The sequence below is a fragment of the Spea bombifrons genome, chromosome 4 (genome assembly GCF_027358695.1).
Source record: "Spea bombifrons isolate aSpeBom1 chromosome 4, aSpeBom1.2.pri, whole genome shotgun sequence".
NCBI lineage: Eukaryota > Metazoa > Chordata > Amphibia > Anura > Pelobatidae > Spea > Spea bombifrons.
Window position 1 is genome coordinate 108,221,315 of NC_071090.1, and position 27,530 is coordinate 108,248,844.

General features: G+C 48.8%; 3 protein-coding genes and 1 non-coding gene across 4 annotated transcripts in view; 1 reads left to right on the plus strand and 3 right to left on the minus strand.

Moving 5' to 3' along the window:
- Nucleotides 1-7,940, minus strand: part of KDM6B (lysine demethylase 6B) — a 57,144-nt gene extending 49,204 nt beyond the window's left edge. The window contains exon 1 of the mRNA XM_053462291.1: nucleotides 7,452-7,940. The gene's annotated coding sequence lies outside the window, so the exon portion shown is untranslated. The remainder of the gene's footprint in view (nucleotides 1-7,451) is intronic.
- TRNAI-AAU (transfer RNA isoleucine (anticodon AAU)) lies at nucleotides 1,390-1,463 on the minus strand. Its single transcript has one exon. It is a non-coding gene; the product is annotated as a tRNA-Ile (tRNA).
- A 6,937-nt stretch (nucleotides 7,941-14,877) lies between the features above and the next one.
- On the plus strand, nucleotides 14,878-17,321 carry LOC128490893 (zinc finger protein 182-like). The gene is made up of 5 exons (XM_053463016.1): nucleotides 14,878-14,883; nucleotides 15,340-15,433; nucleotides 15,516-15,642; nucleotides 16,082-16,189; nucleotides 16,289-17,321. The coding sequence occupies exons 2-5, from the start codon at nucleotides 15,341-15,343 to the stop codon at nucleotides 17,275-17,277; spliced, it is 1,317 nt and encodes a 438-aa protein (XP_053318991.1). The 5' UTR covers nucleotides 14,878-14,883; nucleotide 15,340; the 3' UTR covers nucleotides 17,278-17,321.
- Nucleotides 17,322-18,073: 752 nt separating this feature from the next.
- DNAH2 (dynein axonemal heavy chain 2) overlaps nucleotides 18,074-27,530 on the minus strand; it is a 43,194-nt gene continuing 33,737 nt past the window's right edge. Inside the window, exons 71-87 of the mRNA XM_053463908.1 lie at nucleotides 27,214-27,347; nucleotides 26,292-26,436; nucleotides 25,421-25,620; nucleotides 25,141-25,267; nucleotides 23,960-24,146; nucleotides 23,195-23,343; nucleotides 22,534-22,717; nucleotides 22,212-22,402; nucleotides 21,881-22,072; nucleotides 21,356-21,540; nucleotides 21,028-21,256; nucleotides 20,261-20,412; nucleotides 20,000-20,114; nucleotides 19,669-19,845; nucleotides 19,202-19,276; nucleotides 18,529-18,679; nucleotides 18,074-18,374 (exon numbers count right to left, since the gene is read on the minus strand). Coding sequence (XP_053319883.1) covers nucleotides 18,220-18,374; nucleotides 18,529-18,679; nucleotides 19,202-19,276; nucleotides 19,669-19,845; nucleotides 20,000-20,114; nucleotides 20,261-20,412; nucleotides 21,028-21,256; nucleotides 21,356-21,540; nucleotides 21,881-22,072; nucleotides 22,212-22,402; nucleotides 22,534-22,717; nucleotides 23,195-23,343; nucleotides 23,960-24,146; nucleotides 25,141-25,267; nucleotides 25,421-25,620; nucleotides 26,292-26,436; nucleotides 27,214-27,347 — 2,748 coding nt within the window. The 3' untranslated portion in view covers nucleotides 18,074-18,219. The remainder of the gene's footprint in view (nucleotides 18,375-18,528; nucleotides 18,680-19,201; nucleotides 19,277-19,668; nucleotides 19,846-19,999; nucleotides 20,115-20,260; nucleotides 20,413-21,027; nucleotides 21,257-21,355; nucleotides 21,541-21,880; nucleotides 22,073-22,211; nucleotides 22,403-22,533; nucleotides 22,718-23,194; nucleotides 23,344-23,959; nucleotides 24,147-25,140; nucleotides 25,268-25,420; nucleotides 25,621-26,291; nucleotides 26,437-27,213; nucleotides 27,348-27,530) is intronic.

The window sequence follows — 27,530 nt, forward strand, 5'->3', positions numbered from 1 at the left end:
AATAATACAAATAATATTACTATGAATAATAATAATACTAATAATACTACAAATAATAATACTATGAATAATATTAATACTATGAATAATAATAATACTATGAATAATAATACAAATAATAATAATATGAATAATAATGCTATGAATAATGTTAAGAATATTAATAAAAATAATGCTATGAATAATAATACGGGGGACCACCATTGAGGTATTAATGGGCATGAAATATTTATACATTGTATTATTTATACATTACTTATACACCCGTATCATTTAATTGGTGCATGTGTCCTCCCATCATGACACCGGGGTAGTGGGAGTTGGAGTCTAGAGGTCACCAATAACCGTACATGATACACATATACAGTATTTGGATTTTATTGCTAGAAGGAAAGCTCTGCGTTGACGCCGGGGTAATGGGAGTTGGAGTCCAGAGGTCATGTAATATTTCGGTAAATGTTCTTTGCAGCGCTCGGCACAGCTGTCCAGCACACAAAGGGTCACCTAAGGTATAGTAAGTATACTTATACATTCCCAGCCTTCCCATCCCTCCTGGTAACAGTACCCCCCTGCTCGCTCTCTGATTGGCCGCCCATCCCCTGACGGTACATATCCTAGGCTCTCACCGATTGGCGGTTACGCCGGATTCCAGAACCTGAGTAGCCACGGCAACAAGGCAAGCGTTACCGTGACGACAAGGGTATCCGCCTCGGGCCAGACTAACCAATCGCCTATGCCGGCGTTAACCAGCCCAGCCCAGGACACTGTAAAAAATATAAAACATACATCTCAGAACATCAGGAGCATCTGGAGAGTCTCCGCACACAAAGAAACATAGCTTCTTCATACAAAAACCCAAATAATCATTAAAACACACAAATAATTATTCATATTTTAACATTTGCCGATATTCGAAAGAATGGGTGCGTGCAGCGGGAGTTTTTAACCCTTTCCGGGCCAGCAGGGGGAGGAAACGCGTTCTTATTCAGGTCTCTCCGTCGCGATAGGGATTAACGCATGCGCTGACCTCGCGCCTGGAACAATATATCATTCTTTTCTGGAAATATTCCTTTGTTGCCTGAGATGGGGCTCTAATGTGGCGTGAAGGACGTTAGGGAGAGGGGCCGCTTTTGAGCGAGGGCCGCTTTTAAAAGGAACATTACTTTTATTTTATTCTTCCTGCTGTCGAAAAAGCTGAAGTCCCGCCAGCCTCGCAGAGCATTTCTCGGATAAATGCTCTGCGGGGAACGGCGTGTTTCGTTGATTAAGCGCCTCAGCCTGTTGGGCAGATTTTATCGAGGGCACAGACGTATAGAAAAAAAATATATATATATATACACAGATAAGAACCATTCGCACCATCTGGCCTGCCCCATAAAAAACATCTAATGGCCCGTACGGGGATCGAACCCGCGACCTTGGCGTTATTAGCACCACGCTCTAACCAACTGAGCTAACCGGCCATGTGTATATGAGCCACCAGTCCCTATTCAGTCAGGCCAGTCCGTCTTTGAGCCCCCAAGTCCCCGTTTCCTCCCCTGCCCCCCTCAGACAGCGGCTCGTGTACATAAGGTTAGCGCTTTTGATTGACACGTCATTTAACACTCAGCAGGTACGAGAAAGCTCCGCGTTCTGCGCAGATTTCCCCGGCACGTTCACTAAATAAATAAATAAAAGCCGCCGCGGCTCACCTTACTTAGAAGAAAATCACGAATTAATCATTAATAAAAACATTTACAAAAACTATTGACAGAGCGGCGCCTCCTCCTGGCCTCTTCCTCATCCATTATTATTATTACGGTATTATTATCTTTTATTCATATAGCGCCAACAATAGGTGGAGTGAGCCCGGCTCGCAAGCTTACAATCCCCCCAAATAGTGACTCCCCCTACTGGATATCGCTGGAATGCTGTCCAAATAATGGCCCTTAGTCAGGTGTGGTCCTTGGAGGGGTTTTCTGTAGTAAAGGTGTGCGGGAAACTCTGAAAGCTTTGAAGACAATTTCCAAGCACCAGAGTTGATGGGATTACAGCCCCTGGGTATTTGTAACAAACCTTAGGGGCAAACCTGGCCCTATTCCCTGGGAAACATATCCTGTACTAATCCCAGCTCTACACACACTGCATCCTGTACTAATCCCAGCTCTACACACACTGCATCCTGTACTAATCCCAGCTCTACACACATTGCATCCTGTACTAATCCCAGCTACACACACTGCATCCTGTACTAATCCCAGCTCTACACACACACTGCATCCTGTACTAATCCCAGCTCTACACACACTGCATCCTGTGCTAATCCCAACTCTACACACACACTGCATCCTGTACTAATCCCAGCTCTACACACACTGCATCCTGTACTAATCCCAACTCTACACACACTGCATCCTGTACTAATCCCAGCTCTACACACACACTGCACCCTGTACTAATCCCAGCTACACACACTGCATCCTGTACTAATCCCAGCTACACACACTGCATCCTGTACTAATCCCAACTCTACACACACTGCATCCTGTACTAATCCCAACTACACACACTGCATCCTGTACTAATCCCAGCTACACACACTGCATCCTATACTAATCCCAACTACACACACACTGCATCCTGTACTAATCCCAGATCTACACACTGCATCCTGTACTAATCCCAGCACTACACACACTGTATCCTGTACTAATCCCAGCTCTACACACACACTGCATCCTGTACTAATCCCAGCTCTACACACACTGCATCCTGTACTAATCCCAGCTCTACACACACTGCATCCTGTACTAATCCCAACTCTACACACTGCATGCTGTACTAATCCCAACTACACACACTGCATCCTGTACTAATCCCAACTACACACACTGCATCCTGTACTAATCCCAGCTCTACACACACACTGCATCCTGTACTAATCCCAGCTACACACACTGCATCCTGTACTAATCCCAGCACTACACACACTGTATCCTGTACTAATCCCAGCTCTACACACACTGCATCCTGTACTAATCCCAACTCTACACACACTGCATCCTGTACTAATCCCAGCTCTACACACACACTGCATCCTGTACTAATCCCAGCTACACACACTGCATCCTGTACTAATCCCAACTCTACACACACTGCACCCTGTACTAATCCCAGCTCTACACACACTGCATCCTGTACTAATCCCAACTACACACACTGCATCCTGTACTAATCCCAGCTCTACACACACTGCATCCTGTACTAATCCCAGCTCTACACACACTGCATCCTGTACTAATCCCAGCTACACACACTGCATCCTGTACTAATCCCAACTCTACACACACTGCATCCTGTACTAATCCCAGCTACACACACTGCATCCTGTACTAATCCCAGCTACACACACTGCATCCTGTACTAATCCCAGCTACACACACTGCATCGTGTACTAATCCCAGCTACACACACTGCATCCTGTACTAATCCCAGCTACACACACTGCATCCTGTACTAATCCCAGCTCTACACACACTGCATCCTGTACTAATCCCAGCTACACACACACTGCATCCTGTACTAATCCCAGCTACACACACTGCATCCTGTACTAATCCCAACTCTACACACACACTGCATCCTGTACTAATCCCAGCTACACACACACTGCACCCTGTCTACACATTTAATCCTTTACTTATCCCATATTTAATCCCAGATTTTCACACACTGCATTTCACTGATAGTGTATCCTTTTAATACGGGTAAATATAACTGAAATTAATTTAGTAATTTGATGCCACCTAGTGGTAGCTGTTAGACAGACACCTAGTGATGAAAATTCTGTTTATTAACTCTTTGTAGACAGAGGCTGCTTTACAGTTAGGGACCGACATTTTTCAGCACTCTTCCCTCTTCAGTTTAACAACAAAAATATGTATTTTTTAGAACAAGTAGGACTGTTTTAGCGCTTCTTAGTCCAAAACCACCAGCAAAGTACATGCAAGCCTAGGCCTAGGCTTCTTCAAAGGGGTCATTCTACCACGCTTCATGCAGCCATTTCCTCTTATCCTCCAGATATATGGCAACGATAAAAGTCATTTATCAGAGAGAGAGCCGGGGCACTACCCTGCACTTCACACGACCCCTTAGAATCCTACTGCTGGCCCAGACAGGACGTTGTAAGCCGCTTCCTGGACCGGCCCTGATTTGGTTTAGCAGACTGCGCATGAGCCAAAAGCGCTAGTGACTGTGGCCAATATACCTTAGAGCGAGGTGGCAAGTTAAACCACTTGGTATGGCAACAAGATGGCGGCCTTCATACAGAAGACAAAATAAATACATTAAGTATCCCTGTTTAGGAGGGAAAGTCTTTTCTCTGCTGTGACAGGATGATGGCACTGATAGTGAGCCAATTAAATCAGTGCTTACATGTAGACTCAGTCTCGGAAGGCATGTGCACTCTGAGAGACAGGCTGTTGTGATAGGCTGGTGGAGATCAGTGTAAGCCAATCAAAGCAGTGCTTAAATACAGCCTCATTATATGTGTGCTATGAGATTAAGACCGTTGTGATTGGTGGAGTCTCACTCTCTACCTGTGTGCATTGAGCGAGGCAGGCTGTTGTGATAGGCTGATGGAGCTCAGTGTGAGTCAAAGTAATGCTTAAATAAAGTCTTACTGTATGCCTGTGTGTGCGCTGTGAGGGCAGGCAGTTGTGATAGGTTGATGGAACTCACTACAAGCCAATCAAAGCAGTACATACATACAGTTTCCCTCTCTGTCTGTGTTTGCTGTGATAGGCTGTGTTTGCTGTGAGCTTACTGTGAGCCAATCCGAACAGCTCTTACATAAAGTTTGACTCCCTGCCTATGTGTGCCCCATGAGAGGCAGGCTGCTGTGGTAGTTTTACCTACTTAGCCCAGAGAACCATTTTTTACCTCTTTAAGTTCCAGAAACTGCCTGGCTGGTGGGGGTTTCCTAACAGAGGTGGGGTTCAGCGGGGTCACAACGCATTAAGCGGTGTGAGTGTCTGTGTGTGCTGTGTGAGTGTCTGTGTGTACGTGTGGGTGTGTGTGTGAGTGTCTGGGTGTACGTGTGAGTGTCTGGGTGTACGTGTGAGTGTCTGGGTGCGCTGTGTGAGTGTCTGGGTGTACGTGTGAGTGTCTGGGTGCGCTGTGTGAGTGTCTGGGTGTACGTGTGAGTGTCTGGGTGTGCTGTGTGAATATGGGTGTCTGTGTGTTAGAGTAAGTGTGTGTGTATTTCACTCTTCTCTCCACTCAATTTCCTCTCTTCTCTGCTTTCTACTCTTCTATTCTCTTATCCGACTTCTCTCCTTTCCTCTTATCTTCCCTTCTCTCCTTTCCTTTTCTCTTTCCTATCTCTCTTCCAACTCCTCTCATTCCTCCTTTCTCTCATCCCTTTCCTATTCTCTCCTTTTCCTTTCATCTCATTTCTCTTTTTTTTCCATTATATCCCTCTCTCCTCTCGTCTTTATTTTTTTCGTCAAATTTTCTCTAATGAATAAAATGTGAAAACATCTTTGCTTCCGGCAGCCCTTCGAAGATTTCCAGGAAATGGTTCAATAAAAATCAGCAACCGACCATGATAGGCTGATGGAGCTCACTGTAAGCCAATCAAAGCAGTGTTTCCATAAATCCTCACTCTATGCCTGGATGTGTGCTGTGAGAAGCAGGCTTTTGCTTAAAGCCAAAGAGAAGGAAAGCAAGTGCGACAAAGAGAGCTAGGGAGAGGAGGAAGGACCATGTGGGAGGAAGGGCTGGAGACAGGATGGAGGACCATGAGGGACATAAAGAGCTGGGGACAGGAGAAAGGACCATGTGAGGCAGAGGAGGCTAGGGGGAGGAGGAAGGACCATGTGGGAGGAAGGGCTGGAGACAGGATGGAGGACCATGAGGGACAGGAGAAAGGACCATGTGAGGCAGAGGAGGCTAGGGAGAGGAGGAAAGGGTATTGGGGCAGAAAGAGCTGGGGAGAGGAGGTCAATGAGCCCCCACTAGGAGCATTCTATAAGGTAAAGCTCTCAGCTGCACACCATAAAAGTGTTTCACTCTATTGGGCCTTGGAAATGTTGGAAGATGATCAGGTTTAAAAAGTTCCTCCAAGTACCAGCAAAATGAGGAGGCGGTCTAATTTTCACATGCTCCTGTCTGTATGTGGTAATGTTTTATATAAAAACAGGCCTGGCGTGTGCATCTGTAAACATTTAGTAAACAGTCGTAGTAACGTCACCATAGAGACAGCATTTTGTCCTAGTTATTTTGTTGCTGGGTACGATATGAACCCTGTGTTTGCCTGGATGCTCTCCAAATCACATCTGATTACCTTGCCTCTGGAGCGGCTTTTAATCTCTGGGTGGGACGGGGGGAGTGGCATTTGGCCCTGTGCTCACACTGGATTGGGGAGCGGCATTTGTCACTGCCTCCTTTTAGTCATAACAGGACTAGCCTCACCTCCATATATGGCTAGCACCGCCCCCTCCGGCCTCCCATAAAAGACGACATTCCCAGCAACAGCATGGCTCGTTCACAGCAACATGGTGGTTACGCGTGCCAAGCAGGTGGGAGCGCAGGGCCCAGACCTTGTTTGTCTCTATATAAAGGAAGGCTTTATGGGGCACTTTAACCCCTACCTTCTTAGCCGTCTAGAAATGGGCCGATGAATTGGCACACGCAGAAGGAAAGAACAAGCCACAAGCGATACACTTGTTGTTTAGGAGTATGACAAGGATCGGGGGAGCCATGACTGTCCCTTTAAGTTTCATGAGGTCACACATCTGACCTTATATGGAAACCAACACCTACCTACGATGTCAACTTGTGAGGACAGTCTTGAGTTTACGGGCTCCAAGGGTTTGTTAAATAACTTGAAACCCTCTAAAACGCCAGTGCGCTCTAATAGTAATGCCATCACAGAAAGAGAGTCCCTGTCATCCATAGATTTGTTCCCCAACATAAGTTGCAGCGAGAGTCAGGCCTTATGGAAGAAGACAGACCTTACAGAACAATGGCTTTCAACCTACACAAGGGTTGGATTTACAACTCAATACGAAGCGGTTATTCGCCCGACACGTTCCTCTCCGTCTACTCTCCTTCTTTAAGAATCTAAAAATGGGGAAGTGCCCCTTACAGAAGGCTCTCGACTTTTTGTCTCCATCAGTCGGACTGACGCTCCAACCAGGACTCCATCAGAGTCTAACTCTATACAAACAACCCGACTGACCCAAACTAACCCAATAAAACATCTCCAACCGGTTGAAGCCAATGGTCCTTCTCGTGGTCATCACCAAGATCTGCTCAACTTCATTCTATACACAGACCATATAACACTCCTTTAGTAGAAATAGTTGCACACATTATTAGTGACATTAGAGTCATTAGCCAGTGGACAGTATCTGCCCCTGTAATGCCCCATGTTACCCCCCCATGTCCCTTCCCCCGGGCTCACACACCTGTGCATCTGCCCCTCCTTGATCTCTTGGACTCCTGCGAGGCGTCTTCACGTGGGCGACTGTATTGCCTGCTTACACATACACCTGAGATGGGTCAAGGAAGGAGGGAGCGGGTCGTCTGGGGCAGCGGGAGGGGGCATGCAGTGTAAGGCGAGTAAAGAGCAGAGCATGCATGCCCATAGGAAGGGGCATTTTAGAAAAGATTGGAGGAATGGGGTAATAGAGGGCCTCTTCGGAAAGGCACATAGGTAAAGGTGCATTATGAGGTAATAAGGAGGGGGACACGGTATGGAGAGGAATGTAGGGTGAGAAGGGTAGGGAAGGATCAGGGTTAGAGGTAAAAGCAAGGGAAGGGGGCAAAAGAGCATGGTGCTAGGATAGAGGGGATGGGCAGAATGTCAGATGCGAGTCACCAAGGGGCAAGGTGAAAGGGAGTGTGGTGGTCAACAAGGTGAGCCAGGGGTAGGATAGGGCAGGGGGAGTGTCAGGTAGAAAGTAAGAGGCAAGTGATCAAGATCAAGGGGCAGATTTTGGAAGGCAGGGCAGGCAGAGGGTGAGATGGCAGGGGGGGGAGAGGTGCAGAATGGGGTGAAATGGGGCAGGTAGGGGTAGGAGGATGGGGTAGCAGGGCTCAGGCTTGCTCTGGAAATTTCGCTGCTTTATTTGAAGTGCGTAGTGTGTCTGACGTCAGGCCCTCTCTCCTCCTCCTCCCACTCGCCCTCCCTTCTCCCTGAGCCTATCAGCCTCTCTCTCCCTCTCACTCCTCCTGCCCACACACCTACTGCCTGCTCCAGCTCTGCATAGTAATGTCTGCCTGTAACTCAGCACAGAGTGCACGCTCTGCGCCGTCACAGAGTGCACGCTCACCGTCACAGAGTGCAAGCTCCACGCCGCCACAGAGTGCACGATCATCTTCACAGAGTGCAAGCTCCCCGCCGCCAGAGTGCACGCTCATCGTCACAGAGTGCACGCTCATCGTCACAGAGTGCAAGCTCCACGCCGCCAAAGAGTGCACGCTCATCGTCACAGAGTGCAAGCTCCACGCTGCCAAAGAGTGCACGCTCATCGTCACAGAGTGCAAGCTCCGCGCCGCCACATGCATGCCCAGCACCGTCAGAGTGTAAATTCTGCACCCTCACAGAGTGCAAGATCCACTTCATTGAGTGCTCGCTCAGCACCGTCAGAAAGTGCACGCTCACTGTCACAGAGTGCACGCTCTGTGCCGTCAGAGTGCACGCTCAGCGACGTTACAGAGTACACGCTCTGAGGCCTCACAGAGTACACGCTCTGCATCCTCGCTAAGCATAAGCTCTGCACTCTAGAGCACCGGGTTTTATTTGTTATAGGGACAGGAGAGTTGTGTTTAAGGTCCTTTACTTCCTTATTCATTATAAAGGGCGCTCTCGTCACTGTGTGCGGAAGCACCGCGCTCTCATTGTATGTCAGAATGGCGCTCTCGTGTGTCAGAATGGCGCTCTCTTGTGTCAGAATGGCGCTCTCTTGTGTGTCAGAATGGCGCTCTCGTTGTGTGTCAGAATGGCGCTCTCGTTGTGTGTCAGAATGGCGCTCTCGTGTGTGTATCAGCTCTCTGCTATGAATTTGCTTGTGTCAGCACCTCACTGTGTGTCAATACCGCGGTCTCTCTGTGTGAGTGTGCAGCACTGCGCTCTCACCATGTGTGTCAGCAGAGCACTGTCCCACGTGTGTCCACTCTGCACTCTCTCTCCATGAGTGTGTCCGCTCTGCACTCTCTCTCCATGAGTGTGTCCGCTCTGCACTCTCTCTCCATGAGTGTGTCCGCTCTGCACTCTCTCTCCATGAGTGTGTCCGCTCTGCACTCTCTCTCCATGAGTGTGTCCGCTCTGCACTCTCTCACCATGAGTGTGTCCGCTCTGCACTCTCTCTCCATGAGTGTGTCCGCTCTGCACTCTCTCTCCATGAGTGTGTCCGCTCTGCACTCTCTCTCCATGAGTGTGTCCGCTCTGCACTCTCTCTCCATGAGTGTGTCCGCTCTGCACTCTCTCACCATGAGTGTGTCCGCTCTGCACTCTCTCACCATGAGTGTGTCCGCTCTGCACTCTCTCACCATGAGTGTGTCCGCTCTGCACTCTCTCACCATGAGTGCGTCCGCTCTGCAATCTCGCAGCTTGTGTGAGCGCTTCATAATAAATGGTTAAGCGGGGCGTTAAAACCAGAATCTCCTGCCAGCTTGCCTGTGTGAATGGAATGGTGTTAGCGTGAGTGTGCGTGTGTTTGTCACCGTGTGAAAGCATGTGGTTGTGTGTGTGTGTATGTATGTGTGTGTGTATTTGTGTGTGTGGATGTATATGTGTGTGTTTGTGTGTGTGTGTGTATGTATATGTGTGTGTATATGTGTGTGTGTGTGTATGTATGTGTGTGTGTGTATGTGGGTGTGTATGTGTGTGTATGCGTGTATGTGCATCTTCCAGATACTCCATTCCATGGACCCAAAATACACAGAATAGATGATAGCTAGTTGTCCCTGTGTGAATGGAATGGTGTTAGTGTGTTTATCATCGTGTGAATGCATACGGTTGTGTCAATTAAACGTGTGTGTCTGCGTCTATGTATGTATGTATGTACGTATTTATGTATGTATGTATGTATTTATGTACGTATGTACGTATGTATGTTTTTATGTATGTATGTATGTATTTATGTATTTATGTATGTATGTATATATGTACGTATGTATGTATGTATTTATGTATGTATTTATGTATGTATGTACGCATGTATGTATTTATGTATGTATGTATGTATTTATGTATGTATGTACGTTTTTATGTATGTATGTACGTATGTATGTATGTACATATGTATTTATGTATATGTATTTATGTATATGTATTTATGTATGTACGTATGTTTTTATGTATGTATTTATGTATGTATTAATGTATGTATGTATGTACGTATGTATTTATGTATGTATGTATTTATGTATGTATGTATTTATGTATGTATTAATGTATGTATGTATTTATGTATGTATTTATGTATGTATTAATGTATGTATGTATATATGTATGTATGTATTTATGTATGTATGTATGTATGTATGTATTTATGTATGTATGTATGTACGTATGTATGTATTTATGTATGTATGTATGTATTTATGTATGTATGTATGTATGTGCATATAATAATAATTAGAATGTATTCGATGTATTAAAGCCTCGTGATAAATACGACTCCAGCGTCTCTGTTTGCTCTCCGTTCTTTCTCAGTCCCTGGTCGGAAGCGAGACAGTTTGTAGAAATGACATCATACCTTGGGGAAACACTAATTCTATTGATCTGCACTAATCCGGTATCTATCACCAGTCCCTCTGCGGCCGCAAACCATTACGGATCCATCACTTCCAGTATGAGCTCTTACTCCGGAAAGCGAAGCCTCGGCCCCCCCGAGATACCCGCCACGAGGACCCCCCAGGACGCGGCATCCGGGCACTAATTCATGCTCCATTTCTCAAATCGATTGCCGCCTTCCTGTTCTTCCCTACAGCGCACTTAAAGCTGCTGTCCCACTTGGACTGGACATTCATTGCACTCTCGTACTCTAAGCAGATCTCTCATCATCTTCTTTCAATCAACAGAAAAACAACACAGAAACCTTTAAGAAGCTTTTTCCGTTCCTCCGGCAACAGCCTATCAGTGCCTGCTTTTGGGTCACGTGACAATTACCTGATTCCACCAAAAAGAGGTAAAAAATTTTGTAAAATTAAAATTTTCTAATGCTGTAAAGAATAATTTGATTATTTTTATATTTTAATATCAATAAACTTTAATTTGGTTCTGATATTTGAATCATGTGCAAATATTTATTTAAGGAATAATTTGATTATTTTTTTTTATAAATAAACGTTAATTGGGTTTTGGTATTTGAAAAATGTGCGATTATTTTTTTTAAGGAATATTTTTTTTAAAATGGTTTATAATTTTAGTTATAATCTTGAATTTGTTTAAGAAATGTAGTTTTCATTTATAAATTTATAGTCACGCCCACTCGCCGCCCATTTCTCCTCCTACCTATTACAAATTTAAGGTGTTTGGTGTCAGCCCCGCCCGCAACATCATCAGTCCCGCCCACTAACATCAACGGGTCCGCCCACTGACATCAACTCACCCACATCCTGAAGAGGGAGGGCTGCGGGTAGCCAGAGCCTAGGGGTTCCCGGATACGATCACACTCTGCTAATGTATATTTAGACAATAAAGGCTCATGCACATTTTTAAGAAATTTCACAGCTTTTAGGGTACCAACATTTTTTGTTGAAACTGAATATTTTAGGGTTTTTTTGTTTGTCAATCCATGCGATATTTTTTTTTATTATTTTTTGGAGATATTTGAATTATTAAAAAGATTATTTTATTTTACAGGAGTTTTGATTTGTGGCAAAAGGCGGCAAACTAGTACATTTAACCAATTCCTCATCATGACGTTTCACCCCACACGATGGGGAGGAATAATCGTGCAGATCCTGAGGACAGGATCTGTTTTAATCTGTATAGACCTTAGTGTATAGACTCAGTAAGTGTCCATACTGTATATATTTAGATATATGCTGTTTCTTTATGTATATAAAAAACACATTTAATGTACATAAAAATCACTGAAAAGCCTTACTTTACATCCTCTAGATTGTAAGCTCCTTTGAGCCGGGCCCTTCCTCACCTGTTGTTTCTGTAAGTCAAATTATGATGTTATATGCTAATGGTTATGTCCCGCCTACCCATTTGTACAGCGCTACGGAATATGATGGCGCTATAAAAAAACAATAAATAATATTCTTTACATCAATCCTCCCGGATCTCGCTGTTTTTTTTCTATGAGATAAGATGACATCATCAGTAACGTGCGCTGCTGTTTGTCTCCCTCTAGTGGACGCCAAGTGCCAGGCGGCTAATATGTATTCTTCCCAAAAGCAGGAGAAGTCAGTGCAGGTCTGCCGCCTGTGTGTGTGGGGGTACCTACAAACTCTACGGGTCAAGCGGCGGTTCTCCGGGTCACAGCGCGGCGTATAGGAATGCCCCCTCCCCGCCCACCCCCCCCCACCCTCAAACAAAGTTAAAACCGCCCCCACTAACGTTACCAGTGCCACCCACAAACATCACCGATCACCAGCCCCCCTAAAACGTCATCAGTCTCCCCCACAAGGTAGCTGAAATTTCCCACGATTGGGTAAAACCAATACCCTCGCTGCCCCCTATCCTGCTATCAAGCAGTGGGCCGTTGGGGGCTCTAGGAGTGGGCCGTTGGGGGCTCTAGGAGTGGGCCGTTGGGGGCTCTAGCGGTGGGCCGTTGTCACTTTCTAGGAACTGGAACCTGGTGGCCCCTCTCTGTGGCTTTGGGCCTGCTTGCCCCTTCTCTGTGGCTTTGGGCCTGGTTGCCCCTTCTGTACCCCCATTTAAAATCTAGCATATATATATAACATAGAACACACATGAAGTCCGTGTAGATGACGGTACACGACATATAACAGTTTTAAAATACAATTATGACATATCGTACCCTCATCATCATGGTTTAGGCAGTCGTAGCCCACCGCTGCTCATCTGCACGGTCCACGCCTTTTTATTACTATTTATTGTTTTATATAGCGCCATCATATTCCTCAGCGCTGTACAACGGGGAGCCATGCTGCTGATCGGCTATTTCTCCAATGGTTGGCACTCTACGGGTTAAACTCACCCACATAAAACCATAATTGACCCAAGCGCCAAAAAAATCACGTATCCTTTATTACACCAGCAAGGTGTGGGGGGGGGGATTTTCACACACGAGTAATGGTTTACCTACTTTGCCATTCCAGCACATAAAGGGTTAAAATTGCACCGGGTGTACAAAGTATTACTAGCATCATAAAACACGTTGGTATCGGAGTACCGATACTCTGCGGCAAAACACACTCAGGCAGAACCGTACTCAGGGGGGAAAATATTTCTTGTGTGGCACCCAATGGGTTAAATAAGGAGCTCGGCGGGCAGCCTGCACACCGTCTATTGGTGCATTGTATATATATATATATAAGGCTGTTTCTGCATAGCAACACAAACTGCCTAGCAACAGGCAATCACATGATTAAAAGCAGCCAACAAGGAGCTGTCCATGTCTCCAATCATAGCCTCTCCTATCAGGGAAGAACCTGTCGTCCAATCGGATGGCGCTTTTAGTTGAAGGCGATGCCTTTTATTGGAGGAACATAGAGAAAAGGTACATCTCCTCCTGAAGAAGAGACCTCTGAGGTCCGGGAAGCTTACGTGAAGCTACAATATTTCTCTGTGGGGACTTGCATAGAGATCACAGTGTGATCGGTGCGGGGGGATCGCTGAAACGGTCATTTAAAAAAAATAATTAAAAAAAATTACAATAATAATATAAATAATGATTAAAAAAAACATTTCTTTTAAAATATATATATAAAAATACAAAAAATAAAATAAAAAAAATATATATAAAAAAGATAATAATAATGATAAAAAATTAAAAAAAACCTTACATCCCATTGCCCTAGCATAACATCCACCCAGTATAACCCTCCGGCCCCCGTTCACAACCCCCAAACCCGTTAAGCTATAAGCATAAAAATTCTACAAAAAACGTACACCTTATAGCAGGGGTCCTCAAACTGCGGCCCTCCAGCTGCTGCAGGACTACATCTCCCATAATGTTCCTTCAGATAAGGGGCTGGCTGAGGAGTATGGGAGATGTAGTCCTGCAGCAGCTGGAGGGCCGCAGTTTGAGGACCCCTGCCTTATAGTATGCTCCCTGGTGCTGGGAAAGTCTGGAAAATCTATATAAATTAGGTATTTCTGAAATCAGGACACCTGAATCGATAAACTCGGAGGGGATTTTCCATCACTTTACCTAATTTTAAAAAAATAGGTGTTATTTCAAATTTTTGCTAGTTTTTACTAAATTTCTCATTTTCAATTTTCAGCTAATCATCCAACTATGGTATCAAACGAAAGCTCTATCTCTCCTTGAAAAAAATAATATATCGTTTCCATGGATACACTATTCACAGGAAAAGAGAAAAATCGCTGAACCGACATAGCGCAAAAATGGCAAACTTGAGCTAACAAAAACCCCTGGGATTGAAGGGGTTAAAAGCAGAAACACAAATCACGTGCTCGGCGACTACTGACGGCCGTTGTGTTTGTGAGTGTTAAGTAAAGTTTTGACAAGACTCAGCTGTGTGTCAAGCCTCGCTCTGCTTTGTCTGATCAGCTGGTTGCAAGGCATTGTGGGACGTGAAGTTCTTTTCTCCCCCTCCGCCTTGTCTTATTGGCGAACGGGGACTACAAATCCCAGGACTCAATAGCGGTTGTTTTTTTTTCTTTATTGCCCGGCGTCCAAAGCCTCTGTCCATCCAGAAATCAGAGAGGAGACCCCCGGCTGTGAGGTATGAGTGACGTTTGACAGCGTTACATTATGATATATATCTATAGTCTCTGGGTTTGCCCCGGTCTCAGGGTGAAGGGGCAGATTCTTAGGGTCACACAGTAAGGGGCTGACTCTTTCCTATTCGCCACTACTGTTATCATATACAAGACTCCCAGTATGTTATGGTTGACATCCCTGCTTGAATGCAGGTGACTCAATTAAGTGAGTATATATAGGGAGGGGGGGGGATGCTGCGTTGCCATAACAGTACCATGTAACAACTGGGTTGCACACAGCTCTAAGCACAGTACATATTTGCACATAAGCTCACTCGGTCTTAATCACCCAGGCAGACTCTCTGACTAATGAAAGTCTATGGAGAACGGACTTCATTAGCATTTCCATAAAGCATCGGCTCAGATGTTTAAAACTGGTTTAACCCCGTGTTTTATTGTCCCGCTTGTTGCCCTCTCAGGATGCCCCGGTTAAGGAGAGCCTTTTCTAAGAGGCCCAGAACGAAGCCTGCGGCTAGCCGGCTGCGGAAGCCTTTGGGAGCGAAGCCATCGCAGGTTCTTACGCCTCGTTCGTGGCCCCGTGCGTGTGGCTCAGGGCCGCCGCTGTCGCTGAAGCCGCTGTGTTCTTGTGTTTCAGTCCTGCGCGGGGTTTGACGACGTCGCGTTGTATTTCTCGGAAGAGGAATGGTCTTATTTACAGAACGAACAGAAGACGCTTTACCGGGAGGTCATGATGCAGAACTACCAAGCGCTGCGGTTTTTGGGTACGTTCCTGTGACGCCGGCAGCACTTCAGCTACACACACACACACACACACACACACACACACACACACACACACACACACACACGAAACGGCCGACACGGCAACCCGTGCTCTGTCTGCGTCTCCCGTGCTCTGTCTGCGTCTCCCGTGCTCTGTCTGCGTCTCCCGTGCTCTGTCTGCGTCTCCCGTGCTCTGTCTGCGTCTCCCGTGCTCTGTCTGCGTCTCCCGTGCTCTGTCTGCGTCTCCCGTGCTCTGTCTGCGTCTCCCGTCCTCTGTCTGCGTCTCCCGTCCTCTGTCTGCGTCTCCCGTCCTCTGTCTGCGTCTCCCGTCCTCTCTCTGTGTCCTGGGTTGTAACCCTGACGTGAGAAGTGATCTTGCTAGCTGTGTAGGCGACGCAGCGTAACGCTCAAATTACTCTGATTTTTGTCTCCGTTCAGGTTATTCACAAAGAAAACCAAAACTTATATTAAGCATTGAACAAGGAGAAGACCTCTGGGTGTCTAACCTGGAACGCCAAGGGAAAAAATCAATCCCATTCTCCTTGGGTAAGTACAGCCTCCCAGCAGAGGTGGTAGAGGGTAATACAGTGAGGGTATTAAACATGCACGGGTCGTCCAGGTCCTCATGCGCTGTTTGTTTTGTAGACGGCCCCCGACGGACGGTGGAGGAATTGGCCGGGTCGCTGTTTACGCCGCATGGTTGGGCGGTGGAGGGCTTGAGCTTCCTGCGGGGCTGCGAAGCTGTACACGAGGTGCCCGAGCCTCCTGGAGAAGGATGCCTCGTCGACACGCGTCGGTATAACCTGCGCGACCGCGCGGCCGTAGAGTACTCCGTGTTTTATGAGGACGGGGCGTCTGAAACAAGAGAACTCAAACCTCACAGGAAGCTGCAGCTTGGGAGAGCCGACATGACCGGTTACAAATATATTCGGAAAAAGGCCGCCGAGCCATATTCTTGTTCGGAATGCGGGAAAAGTTTCTCTCAGAGAGGCTCCTTGGCGGCGCACCGCAAACTGCACACGGGGGGCGTCCCGCTGTCTGTCTGCACGCGCTGCGGGAAATGCTTCACCCAGCGGTCTGGTCTCCTCAGACACGAGAGGACGCACGCGGTGAGGAGGCCGTTCCCCTGCGACGACTGCGGGAAGAGCTTCAGCGACGGCTCGACGCTGCTCAAGCACCAGAGGATCCACACCGGCGAGAAGCCCTTCGAGTGCTCGGAATGCGGTAAAGCGTTCAGCATTAGTAACTATCTGGTTGTGCATCAGAGGACGCACACGGGGGAGAAGCCGTACGCCTGCCGAGAGTGCGGGAAGAGCTTCTCCCAGAGCTCGCATCTGGTCACGCACCAGCGGACGCACACGGGCGAGAAGCCGTACGCCTGCATCGAGTGCCGCAAGAGTTTCACGTCCAGTTCCCACCTCGTCACCCACCAAAGGACGCACACGGGCGAGCGGCCGTACCCCTGCCAGGAGTGCGGGAAGACGTTCAAGCACAGCACGCACCTCGTCCTGCACAAGCGCACTCACACGGGCGAGCGGCCCTACTCGTGCGAGAAGTGCCCGCGCACGTTCGCCCAGCGGCCGCAGCTTCTGAAGCACCGGGAGAGGTTCCATCCCCAGGAATGGGGAGACTAGCGCTGCACCTGTCTCATTAAACGCGCCCCACGGCCGCGCGCTCTTTGGATCGAATCCTCGTGTGAGTTGTTCTTGTGTGTTCTGGGTGTAGAGCGGCATGCGGGGCTGGAGAGCTCATCTCTAGAGGCATATAGAAAGTCTGGAGCGAGGGCCGAGGAGAGAGAGTAAAAATCCCAATGTGGCGGGAGAGGGGGATGGGAGAGACGTTTAAATACATAAAGCTGTTTAATAAAGGACAGGAGGGAGTTTTATTCCAAAGGAGGAGAAAAGAGACAATAATCTCCAATAGAGGGTCAGGGGCTGAAATGGAATGGAAGCAAGTTTTACTTTACTGAGAGGGTGGTAAATAAGTGGAATGGCCTCCCAGAAGTGGTGATAGAAGCCAATAGAGTGAAGGGATTGAAACATGCCGGGGCGAGTGGTTTAGAGGAGGCGAACCGGGGGGCTCTACGGACCTCCATAGGGTGTTCTGCACCTCCTGGAGGCATAAAGTAGGGAAAACAGGACCGGCTGTGTTCTCAGTACAAGTGTCCGTTACAAGGGATGTGTGGGAAATCAGATGACATCATCAGGTGACATCATCAGGCGACCTAATGGGCAAAAGCAACGCCCGTCCGCCGCACCCAGAATACAGGCTACTCGCGGCTCTTGCTTTGGCTGGATCTCATACCTTCCATCTGTCACATTTTTCTGGGACACCCGTGAAGTTTGGTGCCTCACAGATCCGGGGGCTTCTGACGGCCCCCTTAACCCGTTAAATCACTTCAATTACTAAAGAATACGCAATTGTGCAAACTTTAAGGAAAACACATTTTATTAACAAGTGTGGTGCATGCGCACAGGTATAAAATACACGTACAGTTCCCTGCCTTTAGCGGCCGGTACGGAGAGCTGGTTCCCTGCCCAGAGCCCGACTCCGCTGGGAGGCGGATCATTGACACGTTAGCTGTCCAGGCTCATGAGTAGCGCTGTTCCCCTTTTGATCCAGTGCTCGGCGGACGCGGCTCCGGTTCGGAGATCCACTCCGATGACGAAGGAGGCCCGGCCCGCGGTACCGGAACGCACCGGGTAATAGTAACACGGACAGGAATACAGTCCTGCGAGAAAGGGAAACGAGGGGCGATCAGATACCGGGACTGGGGGCCGTGTGTTGGGGACCGTCTGTCGAGGACTTTATGTCGGGGATTGTGGGCCGTGTGTCGGGGATTGGGGGCCGGGGGCCGTGTGATGTGGAATGTGACGGTGCGATACCTTTGCTGCTCTTCTTTTTGCTCTCGGTGGGGCGGAAGTGCACGGTCGGCAGAGGGCAAACCAGCTGCATCGGCTCGGCTTCCACCAGACACGAATTCTTCTTGTCCCAGCCGGCCCCCTCCAGATACAGACCGCGGACCCACACTCCGTCCTGAGGGCAACAGACATCACACAGCGTCACCCCCCGGGCAATAACCCAAACCGCACACCAGGCGAGAGTCCGCCCGGGTGCCCCTCAGCCATTTAAATATATATTTTAGTTACCGGCATGGTTCGCTCTACTCACTGTATGTACTCACTGCATGCTGCATACTCACTGCATGCTGCATGCACTGAACTCAGGCCTGGTCAGCTTTTATATAAAGTGAAATATGCCCACCTTACTCGCGCCCACTCACTCTAGCACCATACACTCGCACACTCACTCTAGCATATTTACACTCACTCTTATGCCATACACTAACACTCACACACTCTCTCTTCCCTTGTCCCAAGAACTCTAAGCTCAAACCTGACGCTCTCTAATGCTACACCAGTTACTCACGCTAACATCTAACACTAACACACATCATATGCTCTCATACACACGCTAACACTATATACTCACACACACGCTGACACCATACAGTAAAATACATGCATACACACCATATATACGAACACTCGGTCTCACCTTTGGGGGATACACAAGGTTATTATCATCTACGGTGGAAACGATGAACTCCCAGGACAGAGAATCAACGGAGATCTGCAGGAGAGACGGGGTTACCGGTGATTATTAACACCGCGGGTCTCTTTCAGCAGACCGTCTGTCATTCTATAACACCACCTATAGGTTGTGCTTCTTTTGTTTGGCAGCCTGTGGCAGGGCCAGCGTATCTAAATCTCCTTGGAAGCCCCCCCTCCACGCCTACAAAGGCGACCCGAACCAATCAAAAATAATCAGCAACTTAACATTAGGTAAGTGATAACTTAATGGGGAGGAATAATCATGCATCAATCTGTAACATGTAAGATCCACTTGGGCGACCCAGTGACATGTTATGGGTTTCCACTATTGAGGGCAGTGCTGAGTTTGCGCCCGTAGGGTGCACTAAGAGGTACGGCGTCTGATACGCTCTCGCCGTGCCCCGTCCTCACGTTATTCTGTCTCGCCGCGCTCTGTAGGACAGCAGTCAGGAAGCCGGTGGGGAAGGTGAATGCTGAGAGCCAGTACAGGACAGGCGGGTGAGCGGTCTCTGCCCAACGAGCGAACATCTCCACGCGAAGAGCCAAGTCCCGGGTCCAGGCGGCCAGTGGCTTCAGGGAAGGGTAGGCCTAGAAGAAGGAAAGCCTCAAGATCACCAAGCGGTCCATGGACCTCTTCATCCTCTCACCCACTATGGCTCTCAGACCCTTGGCTCGTCTCCAACCTCCGCTCGTCTCTCCCTCCGCCTGCCTTCTCTCTTCCCCCCAGAGCCGTGTAACATACCTTTTCCCAGAGTGGGGGCACACGGGCATCGTGTATGCAGGTAAATATCTCCTCCAGCTCAGTAGACATGACCACCAAGCCCTCTATCCCGCGTTCCAGGTCAAGGAGAGAGGACCTATTCGAAAAATACGAAAGAACGAGCTTATAATCTGAGCCCTTCGATCGGAAGACGTACGTCTCGGACGCAACTTCTGACAGCGCTTGGCGATGGGTAGGCTGACGCCATCCGGCGTGTTGCTTTCACGTGTCATGGGAACACACCTGATGGTGTTTATCAGTGCGTTGTATCTCTGGATCTCCTGAAGTAACACAACATTCAGGGGGCTGGGGTCATCACTCAGAACTTTTCTCGTTCCTTCATAGTCGATCTCCTGTGGAATCTTCTCACGAACGTCACCCACCAACTCCAACACCTACACCAGAAGACAGACACGGTGTGAGACATCAGCGAAGGTAAAAGGAGTGAAGAAACGAGACAGAACCGGGAACGACAGGAGTGAAGAAACGAGACAGAACCGGGAACGACAGGAGTGAAGAAACGAGACAGAACGTGGAACGACAGCAGTGAAGAAACGAGACAGAACGTGGAATGACAGGAGTGAAGAAACGAGACAGAAACGGGAACGACAGGAGTGAAGAAACGAGACAGAAACGGGAACGACAGGAGTGAAGAAACGAGACAGAACGTGGAACGACAAGAGTGAAGAAACGAGACAGAACTGGGAACGACAGGAGTGAAGAAAAGAGACAGAACAGGGAACGACAGGAGTGAAGAAAAGAGACAGAACGTGTAACAACAGAAGAGAAGAAACGAGACAGAACCAGGAACGACAGGAGTGAAGAAACGAGACAGAACCAGGAACGACAGAAGTGAAGAAACGAGAAAGAACCAGGAACGACAGGAGAGAAGAAACGAGACAGAACAGGGAACGACAGGAGTGAAGAAACGAGACAGAACTGGGAACAACAGGAGAAGAAATAAGACGGAACGGGGAACATCATGACTCTAGCCTTGAGGATGTACCCACCTTTTCCTCTCGACTCTGCCCCCCGTGCACACTAGGGGTAGTTTGGGGCTGCAGAGACAGCAGAGTGTCAAACAGGGTATGTGCTTCGGTGATCTGGCTGGCGATGTCAGCGTTGGGGTGCTGTCCGAAGGCCTCGGGGTGATCGCTGGATGGCAGCATGTTGATGAACTCCTTGTATGATGCCAGCGCTCCATCGCGGGGTATGTAGTATGTGTCTAGCGAGGACAGTCTGTGGATACAGGAGAGGGTCGGAGGCACAGAGTTACCCCACCAGAGTCCTCCACAACACAGCCACGCCAATCCACATTAAAGAGTACCCTTTCAGGACCTGTAGAACGGGGCAGTCAGCGCTTGTTCACAGAAATAATCATTAATGTAGGTGCCCAGAAGTCGCCGGTCCCAGTCGTCGGTCACATGGCCACCATAATTGACCCCGGCAATCAGATATTTAAGAGCGTCCCAAGGCGTTTCCTCATATTCATCCAGGTAGAGGCTCAGCAGGTTCTCCGACACCTGTGGGTTTAATTTGCCGTGACTTGTTTAGCTAACAGGAGAGATGTATCATCACACACATGGGACATTTTCTGGGGGCACTGGGGGCACTGGGGGCACTGGGGGCACTAGAGAACATTAAAGACCGTCTAACCTCACTTGACAAAGCAAAACAATAAATTCCACTACCACCTTCTCCCGGTAGAAGATCATTTCCAGGACCACCACCACAGGGGAAAGCAGTTTCATGTCATAAGTGGCAAGCGGCATGGACACCACCCCACCAGGTATGGCCCAGTTACACTTCTCCTAGGGGGAGATTACAATTAACAGGGGAGGGGGTCCAGGTGGTCTTTCTGACCTCGAAGTCGGAGTCATTGAAGCCGTAGACGATGTTCCACCCCAGCTGGAGGAACTTGCGCCGCTCTATCAGGACGCTGTGGAAGAAGCAGAGGGAGAACAGCAGCCGCCGGTAGGCGGAGGTCTTGGTGCAGCGGGTGAACTGGGGCTCCGTTATCGATTGGTACAGACGCTTCATGTTGGCGCGCAGGCCCTGGAAATCACAAGTTCCGTTTGTTAGGCAAAGATATCGACAGATCGTCGCCCGCCAGCCAGCTTCCCTCCACCGAGCGTCCAGCCTCTAACTCGTTTGCACCGGGATCCCTCCGGTTGTCCTCTCCGGCGGGACTCACCTTGGGGGGCTCCGTCGTCATCTTTACGCTGGCCTGTAAGATGGAGATGGGGAAGTCCGGGTGCGGGCTGGAGCTGAGCCAGAGCCTGAAGTCGGGGTGCGGATCCTCCACCTGCAGCTGCTCCACCAGCTTGTCCAGCTGGGGCATCCAAGACAGAGACAGATGGCAATTGGCCAGGAAGACCCAGTACCCTAAAAGAAATGGAAAAGCACCGTGGATCGGGTGGCCGTTTCCCTACGCGCTGCTGGTCACCGTGAATTCTGATTGGCTGAAACACCTTTTCATAGCATTTAATACAAGCGTAACGGATCTTTTTTCTTACCTTCTTTGACTCCTTCCTTGATCATTCGGGTAGCGATCGGAGCCTGTCCTTGTCCCAGAGAGAGGGCCTGGAAGCGCTGGGACATGCCGCACTGATCGGCCAGCTGAAGAAGAGAACCTGTAGGGTCCACCCCGGGGGACAGCACAAAGACCAGCGGGGAGCGGGGCAGCGAGTCCTCAACCACCTGAGTACAAGCAGGGATCAGAGTGTCAGCGGGGGAGGCACGGCATTAGAAAGCATGGTGGAGATCATGAAGATGTCATCGGGATTAGCGTGGGGCCAGAGGATGTGAAGCGGATATTAATGATCTTGTTTTATCTAGTGGGGCCTACGGAGTGGCCCTTGTGGTGGAAATATCCCGCCCGTGGTCACAGCAGATTAATAGCGGCCACTTATTATAATTATGGAGGATCCAAAGTTCCATTATCCATCTTAAATTCTTCACAGTGAAGGCTGTAAAGCTCTGGAATCCACTCCCTACGAAGGTGGTGGCTACAGGTACTGGAAGACCTGCCGATCATGATGGGCTTAAGTATATCGTATGAGCTGAGCAGCACTCAAGCTTTGGGCCGTGTATGTTGGGGTGTCACAGGCCGCCTGGCTATGGTGAACCCGAGAATCATGTCATGGCCCCCAGGTACAGGACACCCAGCTAACTCACCGCTCTCATGTCCAGCACCGGGGGCTCGGTGAACTTGGACCCCAGGTTGTTGATGATGAAAGCCGTGACGCAGAAGGCCACGCGGTCCTGGCGCAGGGAGCGGACGATAAGCATCCTCTGCATCTCGCTGCACGCGTTTTCCCATTCGCCTGCAAGGTGGACGGAGTTAGAGGGTCCTTACAAGTAAACAGGTATGTGATGTGCTCCAACACATACATGTTTACCGGATCTCAACGCTGGGTGCTCACTGGCGCACGTGTGAGGTCTGTCAGCCTCCCAAAGACATATGGATCTTAGTAAGTGTCCCCTAACTACATTATACAGGGCCAATTCTGGCCCTCCCTGCAGGAGGGGCTCACTGGGTCAGCCCTTCGTGATGCATAGTGAAGTCGCTTAAACCTCCAATCCCACTGGGAGGAGGAAGGAAAGGATTTTCCATCTCCAGACATATCGAAGTATATATCGCCAGCACAAACATTATCAGGAAAGACTGAGGGATAGTAAGTCAAAATTACAAACATGAAACATTTCATCGCCGTTTTCACTGATAAAAGGATCCAGAACGATCAGATTACAGGGAAATAACCATTCTAGATCACATTGCGTCACATTTTATACTTTTGTTTTTCTTCTTTTTTTACATTTTATTTCCCGCTAACCTTTTGGGGCCAATAATGTAAAAGGTGAGAATTACTGTAATTTAGACCAATAAAAATGAGCGACTCTAGGACACGTCAGACTGATCCAGATCCATGCACGGCTTACCCGGCAGGCAGGCGTTTTCAGGCTCGGGGCTCGTGTACCACAGGTTCCAGTCCCGGGGGTACTGCTCAAACGAGTTCATGAGACCGTGGAAGTTTGCCAGCTTGTCCAGTTCAGTAATATTGTCCCAGTTGGCATCAGAGAGCCACCCCGGGCAGGGGTTATCCATCTGCTCATCCCGGTCCAGAACCTGGAGGGGCAGAGACAGCCAGCTTCATGAACACAAACCTCCCCCTCACACACTACTACACTACTACACACTACTACACTGTGACATGTAAGAGCCTCCCCCTCACACACTACTACTACACTACTACACCCTGACATGTAACAGCCTCCCCCTCACACACTACTACTACTACACTACTACATGTAACAGCCTCCCCCTCACACACTACTACTACTACACTACTACACACTACTACATACACACTACTACACCGTGACATGTAACAGCCTCCCCCTCACACTACTACTACTACTACACACTACTACACACTACTACACCGTGACATGTAACAGCCTCCCCTTCACACTACTACTACTACTACACTACTACACACTACTACACCGTGACATGTAACAGCCTCCCCCTCACACACTACTACTACACTACTACTACACTACTACATGTAACAGCCTCCCCCTCACACACTACTACACACTACTTCTACACACTACTACACCGTGACATGTAACAGCCTCCCCCTCACACACTACTACACACTACTACACACTACTACACTGTGACATGTAACAGCCTCCCCCTCACACACTACTACACACTACTACTACACTACTACATGTAACAGCCTCCCCCTCACACACTACTACACCGTGACATGTAACAGCCTCCCCTCACACACTGCTACACCGTGACATGCAAGAGCCTCCCCCACTACTACACTGTGACATGTAACAGCCTCCCCCTCACACACTACTACTACACTACTACACACTACTACTACACTACTACACTGTGACATGTAACAGCCTCCCCCTCACACACTACTACTACTACACTACTACACTACTACACACTACTACTACACTACTACACTGTGACATGTAACAGCTTTCCCCTCACACACTACTACACTGTGACATGTAACAGCCTCCCCCTCACACACTACTACTACACTACTACACCGTGACATGTATACACAGCACAGCCTTTCACTCACCACTCCACCACGCAGGAAGAAATTGTATTCATCCATGTTAAGTTTTCCTGCCACCTCCAGGATCTTGGCGCACATCTGGAAGCTGAAGAGTAACTTATGCCGCTCAAACAACGCGCGACACGTGTATCTGAGAACAGAAAAGTGAGATGCAAAGTGTAATATACAGCTTATATATATAGCTGTATAGAGTACACGCGCAGCACGGTGCCTGTACACGGCATAGCTGTATAGAGTACACGCGCAGCACGGTGCCTGTACACGGTATACATGTATGCGGTACCTGTACACAGCGTAGGTGTGATAGTCGTTGAGGTTGTTGATTCTCTCCTCCAGGTTGTTGCTACGCTTGCTCTTATCGATGCTCAGGTGGAAGAGGTCCATGTAGGAGTCCAGAGAGAACTGGTACATCGGATCGATACGCCCCAGGTCATTCAATACAAAAAACAGCAGAGATGCCCGCTGGGCACAGGGGCGATACGCCTGGGGAGACAAAGGAAAGCTGGGCACAGGGGCGATACGCCCGGGGAGACAAAGGAAAGCTTGGCACAGGGGTGGAATGCCTGAGAAAGACACGTGTCAGGTATGGGAGAAGTATGTCTTGGGCCACATTCCTTGCTCATAAGCTCCTCTCTGGCAGTGTCTGTAGGTACCCCTCTCTTTTCTGGCAGTGTCTCTAGCTCCCCTCTCTTTTCTTGTGATGTCTCTGCCCCCCCCCCCACTTCTCTGGCAGAGTCTCAAGCTCCCCCTCTTTTCTCTGGAGGTGTCTCTAGCTCCCCCTCTCTTCTCTGGCGGTGTCTCTAGCTCCCCTCTCTTCTCTGGCGGTGTCTCTAGCTCCCCTCACTTCTCTGGCGTTGTCTCTAGCTTCCCCTCTAATCTCTGTCGGTGTCTCTAGCTCCCCCTCTATTCTCTGGTGGTGTCTCTATATCCCCCTCTCTTCTGTGACTGTGTCTATAGCTCCCCCTCTATTCTCTGGCGGTGTCTCTAGCTCCCCCTCTATTCTCTAGGGGTGTCTCTAGCTCCCCCTCTATTCTCTGGCGGTGTCTCAAGCTCCCCCTCTATTCTGTGGCGGTGTCTCTATCTCCCCCTCTCTTCTCTAGTGGTGAGTCTAGCTCCCCCTCTTCTCTCAGGTAGTGCATTTAGCACCCCCTCACCTCTCTGGCGGTGTCTATCTTCTCTTCAGTCTCCTCGCTGGTCTCCAGCTGTTCACTGACTTCACTCGCCGTCACTTTTGATGTTTTTAAGGTGTTGACCAGCTGAACATCATCCAGAAGAGAGCCTGTGGCTTCATTCAGGAGCCTGGAAGAAAGAACACAGGCAAGAAACTGACACTGTGCACGTTACTGAAAATACAATTAAGCATCATACATATGTGGAGCATGGAGGACACAAGAAAGGAGGCTGGATGGTGCAGAGATGGCACAGCGAGGGGGCAAAGGAGAAGAGGAAGCAGGGAGAGGAGGCTTGGGGGGCAAAGAACACAGGGAGAGGAGGTTAGATGGGGAAGACCGAGTTCACAGGGAGAGCAGGCTGGATGTACCGTAGAAGAAGGTTGGATGTGAAAGACAGAGGACACAGGGAAAGGAGGCTGGATGGGGCAGAGATGGCACAGTGGGTGGGGGAAAAGGACAAGATGAAGCAGAGAGAGAAGGCTGCTGGGGGAAGATAGAAGACAGGGAGATGATGTTGGATGAGGAAGAGAGAGGACACATGGAGATGATGCTGGATGAGGAAGAGAAAGGACACGTGGAGATGATGCTGGATGAGGAAGAGAAAGGACACATGGAGATGATGCTGGATGAGGAAGAGAAAGGACACATGGAGATGATGGTGGATGAGGGAGAGAGAGGACACACAGAGATGATGTTGGATGAGGAAGAGCGAGGACATATGAGATGATGCTGGATGAGGAAGAGAGAGGACACATGGAGATGATGCTGAATGAGGAAGAAAGAGAGGACACAGGGTTGGATTGGAAGAAAGGGGACACTATGCTGAGATACAGAATGACATCTCATCAAACAGCCAGAGGAGAGGACGCTTCCCCGCTCGGCATAAAGCTATGATTCCACACACCTGAGGATCTCGTCCTCCAGCTCCTGCAGCTTCCGTTTCCCGGCGGCAATGTTGAGAACGAGGGACTGCTTCTGGTCCTCCAGCTCTGGGCGCTCTTTCCGGACCACGCTGCCCAATAACTGTGCCTCCAGCCCCTGTGGGGACACAAAAGCGGAGGTCAGAGAGTATCTTGGGTGGTTGGCGAAGCAAGAGGAGGAGATCTTGATGTCCATCGGACACTAACCCAACCGCAGCCACCACAACTAAACCACCACAAATGCAGATTTCAGGGTGTAGTAAAAGGGGTTTCTCGGAAAAACCATTTTAAAGAACAGTTT